At 26.9% G+C, this 7,671-nt stretch overlaps 1 protein-coding gene across 1 annotated transcript; it reads right to left on the bottom strand.

Annotated features, from left to right (window-relative positions):
• Nucleotides 1-1,046: 1,046 nt before the first annotated feature.
• LOC101500335 (purine permease 21-like) lies at nucleotides 1,047-6,729 on the bottom strand. The gene is made up of 2 exons (XM_027333454.2): nucleotides 6,638-6,729; nucleotides 1,047-2,426 (listed from the first exon to the last, which is right to left on the bottom strand). The coding sequence occupies exons 1-2, from the start codon at nucleotides 6,672-6,674 to the stop codon at nucleotides 1,297-1,299; spliced, it is 1,167 nt and encodes a 388-aa protein (XP_027189255.1). The 5' UTR covers nucleotides 6,675-6,729; the 3' UTR covers nucleotides 1,047-1,296.
• Nucleotides 6,730-7,671: the final 942 nt, after the last annotated feature.

Below are 7,671 nucleotides of genomic sequence, written 5' to 3'. Positions count from 1 at the left end.
CAATCATAAAATAAAAAATGATTCGAATTTTTAAGAAAAATTGGGTCCAAAGCTTATAAAAAGCCAACCAAAAAACTTTGTTTGTAATCTTAAAATGAAAAAACCTCCAAAAGGCCCCAATTTAATTTTCTGGTTGAAAAACATGGATTTTTACCCTCTTTTCACATTTTGCATGAAATTCCAAAAATATATTTGTAGATAAATATAATTTTTTTTTACAATACTGAAGATTTTGAAAATGAAATTTCTTTGTTAATAATTTTTTTTTTCAATTTCTTTTACATACTTAGAAATTTCATTTCAATACATAAAATATTTTCTTTCCTTTTAAATACTAAAAACTTTTGTTTTGAAATTTTCAATATGTAAGTTTTTAGATCGGATTTTTTAAAAATAAAGTTCGATATCAGAAATTTCATATATGTGGAAAGTAAAAATTTGATCTAAATTTTTTAACAAAAGGAATTAAAAAAAATATTATAAATGAAATTAAATTTTTTTAAAAGTATAGAGATAGAGATTTAAGTGTGAAAAATATTAAATTCAATTTTATTCTGGTTGGAATAAATTGTTTCCCACAAATGGATTAAAAACAAAAAGTCGATTCAAATATACATCTTATTTTTATAAAAATCATTTTAGAATAAATTATTCAAATTATCGAACATAATCAAGTTTATACACAAGCCAAAAGGTGTTGTACATTTGAACCCACTTTTTCTTTCATTGAAGTACTAATAGAAAATGTTTTATACATCACTACATTTCATGTCATATCAACACATGATTTTTATCAATTCCTTGCTTCAAAACTCTAATCATTCAATTATGTCTTGTTTAAAATATGCATCCCTACATTGCATCAAATGGCAAGAAAGTCAGCAAACATATTGTTACTAATCCCTCGAGCCAAGAAAATAATATTATAAAATAATTAGAGAAAACATCCCAAAACCTATTTTATTGAATGCCAATTTGCTTTCAAAAACTTAATTGCATTGTCCTGCATAAATACACATAATAAATTATGCTATTATTTATTCAAAACTACTAACGATCCAAGTTTTTTAAATACCAATTTTATTAATCATATAATAAATTTTAGACTTACTAACAACATTTAGATTGGTTTGAATCATGAATTCAATACTCGAACCTAACATACGATCACAACAATATAATCCAAATAAAATATTTAAACAAATTTAAATATCTTTTTTATTTTATTCGTATTAATAGTTAGTTCTGTTTGATCGGATCATTGGATTTATCTGAATCCGTAATCACCAATTCCTACTAAAGGATACCATGATGAATGTTTCTATTTTCTCTTTTGCTCTTGCTTTCATCCAAGTATTGTTGATAAACATATGATATAAATCCCCAAATAGCTAGTATCATAGATATAACCTTAATCCCATTCATTTTGTCTTGAAAAATTACCACAGCTAATATAGGAACAATAGGCATACCCGAAACACTTATAGCATTAGAGAATAGTGAAGAAACTTCAAAAATAAGTCCAACACAACCAATACTAAAAACTTGCCAACTTATGGCTGTGAAAGTAAGATCAAGCACATAAGTAACTTTCCCCATTTCATACTCTTCCATTTCTTTCTTTACACCACTCCACTCTCCACTTGCAAAAAGTCCTACTAGTGCAACACAAGTAGCTACCAATGATTGATAAATTGTCATTTCCATGACACTTTTAAAACATTCACTTTTGATAACCTTCTTGAAAGCTAGTTGTGTAAGGGAAAGTATCAATCCAATTCCAGCAGATGCACCTAAAGTGCACATGAATCCAATCACATACATTTTATTGGATGAATTTGTGGAATTTGATGACTCATTTTGGAACATAAGGAGGGCAGAGGAAATTGTTAGTAGGACTAAGGAGTTTATTATGCAAGGTGTGAGTTTTAGTGAATTTAGGAAATATGCAAATAAAGCATTGAAAGCTAATTGAGATGAAGAAACTAATGTAAATGTTGAGACAGGGAGGTACAATAGCCCAAATGAAAATAAGTAACAAACTAATGCAATAATTAGGCCTATTGAGACATACACAAAAGCTAGCATGAAAAAGGATGGTGTATTTGGATCAATATTAATGATATTATTATTATTATTATTTGTGGTGAATTTTTTGGATGATAAGATGAAAAAATAATAAGGTAGTAGAATTGGGAAACCAGCAAGTTGAACAAGTGTTGCCATCCATTTACTCTTTCCTCCTTTCTCATAGTACAATCTTCCTAGAAGTGTTGCTGATGATTGGCCTACTAAAATAAGTGCAACATAAATTGCTACCTTTAAATAGTACCTTCTTTTCTTATTCATCTTAATTGATTCATTCATTATTTGATCTTGAAACCTATTTTCCTCCATTGAAAATGTTTCTTTAGCTGGATTTGCTTCTACAAAAATAATACAAATTTGTCAATACACCAACTTAGATGATAGTATCATTGATATGGATAAAGTAGTTATATTTACTTGCACTTCTAATTTGTTTCCACTATTTAAAAAAAAAAAACTTCTAATTGGTTTCCAAAATTGTTATGCTTGTTTGGTTTTAGAAAATATGTATTTGATTTTTTTTTTTTCAATTTCTTTAAAACAGAAAAATATGGACAACAAGGGACATTATCTACTAAGTTCCCTATATAAGAAATATATAAGAAAGAAAATAGTTGTGGAAAATATTAAATTACTCCATTTTAAAATTCTTCTACATTTTCAATTTGTCACTTAATTATCTATGTGATAAGGATCTCAAGAGCATGAAGATGATTCATATTTTAATAAATTAGGATAAACTTTATATATTTTAAATTGGTTTGTATTAATTCTTAGTTTGCTTTGATTTGGAATTGTAATAGTTTTATTATTGATTTAGTTTTGTTATGTGTAAGTGAAGATACTTTACTTACATTAAGTTTATTTTAGAAAAAAAATAAGATGTAAGACTAATATGAGCCTAGAGAATGGTGTCACTTATGACCCATTTAGGTTTAGAGATAGACTAAGTATAAATAAGCATTTTTAACCTCATGGAAATGAGATTTTGATTATTATTTTTGTGAGACTTTGCTCTCTAGAGTTCTTGAAAGAATTCATCTTGAACTTATCAAGGCTGTTAATCTTTGTGGCGTTCTTTTTGGCTTATCAATCCCAAGATTGTGGCACCATTTTGTTCTTTCTTTCGTTGCTGAATAATAATATTGAGTTTCCTTTACATCAAACCCTAATACTCCAATTCTTCCAATTTTCATGATCAGTAACCTGCGTTCATATCTCCAGTTCTAGATATTATTTTTCGGTGATTCAAAAGCCTAACTTGTGTTTCAGAACGCCATCTTTCACCTCGTTTTGGAATCGGCCGAATCGGAGTTTCGCAGCGCCGTTTATCGCGTTCTCCAGCTATACGCGATTTTCACTCAAATTTGTAAGTTTCCGACCTAGAACGATCATTAAAGTGAACTAAGACTATCAAGACTATATCATGTGGTACTAGAGCTTGTCTCTAGGTTTGGAATTGAGGAAAATTTTATTTATGCATTTTTTTTTCTTGTGAAACCCAAATTGCTGATTGTGTTGTTTTGTTGAATTGTTGTTCTTAGTTTATTGGTGTGTTGCTGCTACTTGAAAAAAAAATACAAAAAATAAAAATTATACAAAAAAAATGTGTTGTTAAAAGTATTGCACACTACCTGTTTGACAAACTTCCTAAGTATGTCATATGATCAATATATTCGCGATTTTGTATTGGATCCAGAGTATGTGAAATATTTGTATGAAAATGGATATGCAAAACAAGCTAGAAAAGTAGAGAAGCTTGCCTTGAGAGAGATAGATAAAATCAAAGAAAAGAAAGAAGAAGAGGAGAAACATTTGAGGGACAAAGGGCAAGAAATTGACGTCAACTATTTGTCTAATTGTGATAATTCTCTACTGCAAGTGCTTGAAGAAGTGTCTCCAAAGGAGAAATTTCATCCATATAGTGACATTGAAAGCAAAGTGAAAGATTATGGTAAAATTGAAAGTCTCTTCAAACAAGAGAGTGAGGTGAACGAAACAATGTTAGTGCTTGAAAGTGATTATTCAAAGGTTCCTCAAAAGGATGCTTCCAAGGAGATTATTGAGTCACCATTTTTTAGTGATGAGAAGAATGTCCATGTAACTCAACTTGCTTTGAAGCCTTTGCAAATACAAAGTAACATATTGTTTGCCAAAAATTTCAATCCCAAGAAGGTCAATTTGGTCATAAATATCAAATTCAAAAGGTATAAATTTATCCCCATCTTTAGAATTTCTTACCTTTACTATAAGTGTGATAAGAAGTTAATTGTTAAAGATGGAAATGCGTTTCACCGACTTATCACATTTGGTGACTTTTCTAATTTCCCGTTTGACCCCGGTGGATATGATGAGCTTGTGGTTTGTTTGGATTATTTCTTCATGTACGATATAATGGAGCTTAAATTTGTGGTCGAATTTCTTCAAGAAAGAGGGAATGATAAGGATCTCAAGAGCACGAAGATGATTCATATTTTAATAAATTAGGATAAACTTTATATATTTTAAATTGATTTGTATTAATTCTTAGTTTGCTTTGATTTTGAATTGTAATAGTTTTATTATTGATTTAGTTTTGTTATGTGTAAGTGAAGATACTTTACTTACTTACATTAAGTTTATTTTAGAAAAAAAATAAGATGTAAGACTAATATGGGCCTAGAGAATGGTGTCACTTATGACCCATTTAGGTTTAGAGATAGACTAAGTATAAATAAACATTTGTAACCTCATGGAAGGGAGATTTTGATTATCATCGTTTTGCTCTCTAGAGTTCTTGAAAGAATTCATCTTGAACTTATCAAGGATGTTAATCCTTGTGGCGTTCTTTTTGGCTTATCAATCCCAAGATTGTGGCGCCATTTTGTTCTTTGTTTCGTTGCTGAATAATAATATTGAGTTTCCTTTACATCAAACCCTAATACTCCAATTCTTCCAATTTTCATGATCAGTAACCTGCGTTCATATCTCGAGTTCTATATATTGTTTTTCGGTGATTCAAAAGCCTAACTTGTGTTTCAGAACGTCATCTTTCACCTCGTTTTGGAATCGACCGAATCGGAGTTTCGCAACACCGTTTATCGCGTTCTCCAGCTATACGCAATTTTCACTCAAATTTGTAAGTTTCCGACTTAGAACGATCCTTAAAGTGAACTATGACTATTAGGATCATATCCCTACGAAAATTATATAAAAAGTTATAATACAACGATTATAATTTACTATACAAACATATGCAAGACACATGTTGATCACTCATTAAATAAACACACGTTGATCACTCATTAAATAGTTAAAAGATTATTATTCACAAATCAATTAATTAAAAAAAATGAATATCTGATTTCACTCATTAAATAGTTAAAAATTTATTATTCACAAATCAATTAGTTAAAAAAAAATATATATTTGATTTTGGTAGATTCAAAAGGGAAAACTTAAAACGTTTTCTCATACTTTGTTGGATTATATAAGTTTTTTACTATTTATGAAACTTTAAAATTTTGTTCCTAGTTCTTCATAAAAAATCACATTTTTAGTCTTTATAAAATTATTTTGTATGTAGTTTTAGTACATTTTAGAACGAAACATATATAATTGTCCTTCAACTTTTAAATTATTAAATAGTTTTTTACAATCATATTTAGAACATTGTAAATAGATCATCCACATTTTTTTATAACTTTAGATGAATTAATATGAAATTTTGAACACTACAAAATCAAGGTGAAAATAAGAAAAATATAGATCTAGAAAATTGAATTTTAAAATCACTTTTCGTCGGTGAGATTTTTATAATGTTGTAAACAACTTTGCAAAAAAATTATTCAAGAAAATATATATGTTGACATTTCAGAAAAGACTAAAACTATTTGGAAGATAATTTTATAAGAACTAAAATATGTGATTTTTTATGTTGTGTAAAAAATGTGTTTTATTTTTATTAAGGCTAAAAATAAAATTTTGAAATTTTATAAATTTAACCCAACTTTATTATTTTGACTCAAACTTTACTCGAATTAAACACGCCATTTTTTTTTTCTTTCTTCATTTTTTTTTTCATTTTTTTTTTTCTTTCTATAGCACTGAATATAGTTCTTTTTTCTTCAATAGTTTTACCTCTCTACCACATATGCACTGACTATATATGCTTTGGTGGCATAATTAACATTAAACTTTTTTTTTTTAAGTGAATTAAGAACAAACTTTTGTGTTCCATGATTGTGTTTTTCGCTAGTTGTTTTTGTTTGGATTCTGTTGGCACCTTTTAAACTAATGTGTATACATGTTCAACTTTTAAATTTTAAAAAATATATTATCCTAAATATGCATAACTAAACAATATGATTTATTAGGTGAACATGGTAACAAAATGTTATGACTATTATAGCAAAAGAAAGATATATGTACACATTAGTTATAATTGTTTTGCCTTTCAAATAAAAATTATAATTGTTTTGATTTTACGTGAGTTATAATTTCATAATAACATAATTAAAAGTGCTCTTTGTGTTTATTAATTTGGAAGATCAAAATTGGAGTGACATACCGGTTTTGTGAAGTTGCAGTTCTTGAGTTTCTCCCATGTGGAAAGTGAAATAATAAAGTTTGAGAGAAGAACCAAAGAAACGAGCGATTGGGTTAAGATATAAGAGCAGTGAAGAGTTTTCTTTTTACCGAATTTAATATATTTTAAGTCCTTATAAAATTATAATATTTTAAGTTTAATTATAATAATAAATTATTTTCTTTTAGTTTATATTTTAATTTTATAAAGACTAATACTATCAATATTTTATAAAAAAATTAAAATAAAAATTAAAAGTGAATAAAAAATATTTAAAAAATAAAGAGTTGATAATTTTCTTAAAAGAACTAAAATAAAAATTTATTTAACTCTTATTTAAGAAAGGAAAATGCAATTGATGCAGAAAAAAATGTTGGTTACGAGCCATTGGTCAGTGTTTGAAAAATTGTATAAGAAAATATTTCTAATATTCTCAAATGCACTCTGGATTCATCAATTTAGACGTGTATTTTAATTAAAAAAAAATACATTCAAATGGATCAATTTAGACCCACATTGAAGAAAAAAAATTGAATACGTCTTTTTTATATTATCTCACTTTTGTGTCGACTTTTTATATTTTTTAAATAAAAAATATTAAATGACATATTTTAAATAACGTGACCAATAATTAATACATTTAAATGGTTATACATTAGAAAATCGTATGTTAAATCATTTGAAATATGTCAAATTATAATTTTTTTTAGTTAAAAATATGAAAGATGTATCAAAACTGTTAAATTTAAAAAAAGTGGATCAGTTATGCGAATTGCTAAAAGTGGATCAATTATGAAAATTGCAATTAAACATATTCTATTTATATCCATGTAGATATTCACTAGACAAATATTTAATAGATTCTAAGGTACTTGCAAATACCAATGGTTTTTTTTTTTTATTTAAAAAAATGAGTTAAATAAGTTTTTAATTTGCAAATTTTCAAAATATCGTATTTAATCCTTGTGAAAAATATCACATTTTTTTGTCCAAATAAAATTATCCTACAAACAATT

The sequence above is a fragment of the Cicer arietinum genome, chromosome 5 (genome assembly GCF_000331145.2).
Source record: "Cicer arietinum cultivar CDC Frontier isolate Library 1 chromosome 5, Cicar.CDCFrontier_v2.0, whole genome shotgun sequence".
NCBI lineage: Eukaryota > Viridiplantae > Streptophyta > Magnoliopsida > Fabales > Fabaceae > Cicer > Cicer arietinum.
The sequence above is the reverse complement of the archived record's forward strand: the minus strand, read 5'-3'. Positions and strand labels throughout refer to the sequence as shown.

Excerpts from the sequence above, each read along its gene's own strand:
- LOC101500335 (XM_027333454.2), bottom strand. The coding sequence starts at position 6,674 with ATGGGAGAAACTCAAGAACTGCAACTTCACAAAACCG. Across the intron at positions 2,427-6,637 it reads ACTGCAACTTCACAAAACCG|AAGCAAATCCAGCTAAAGAA; the intron begins GTATGTCACTCC and ends TTATTTTTGTAG.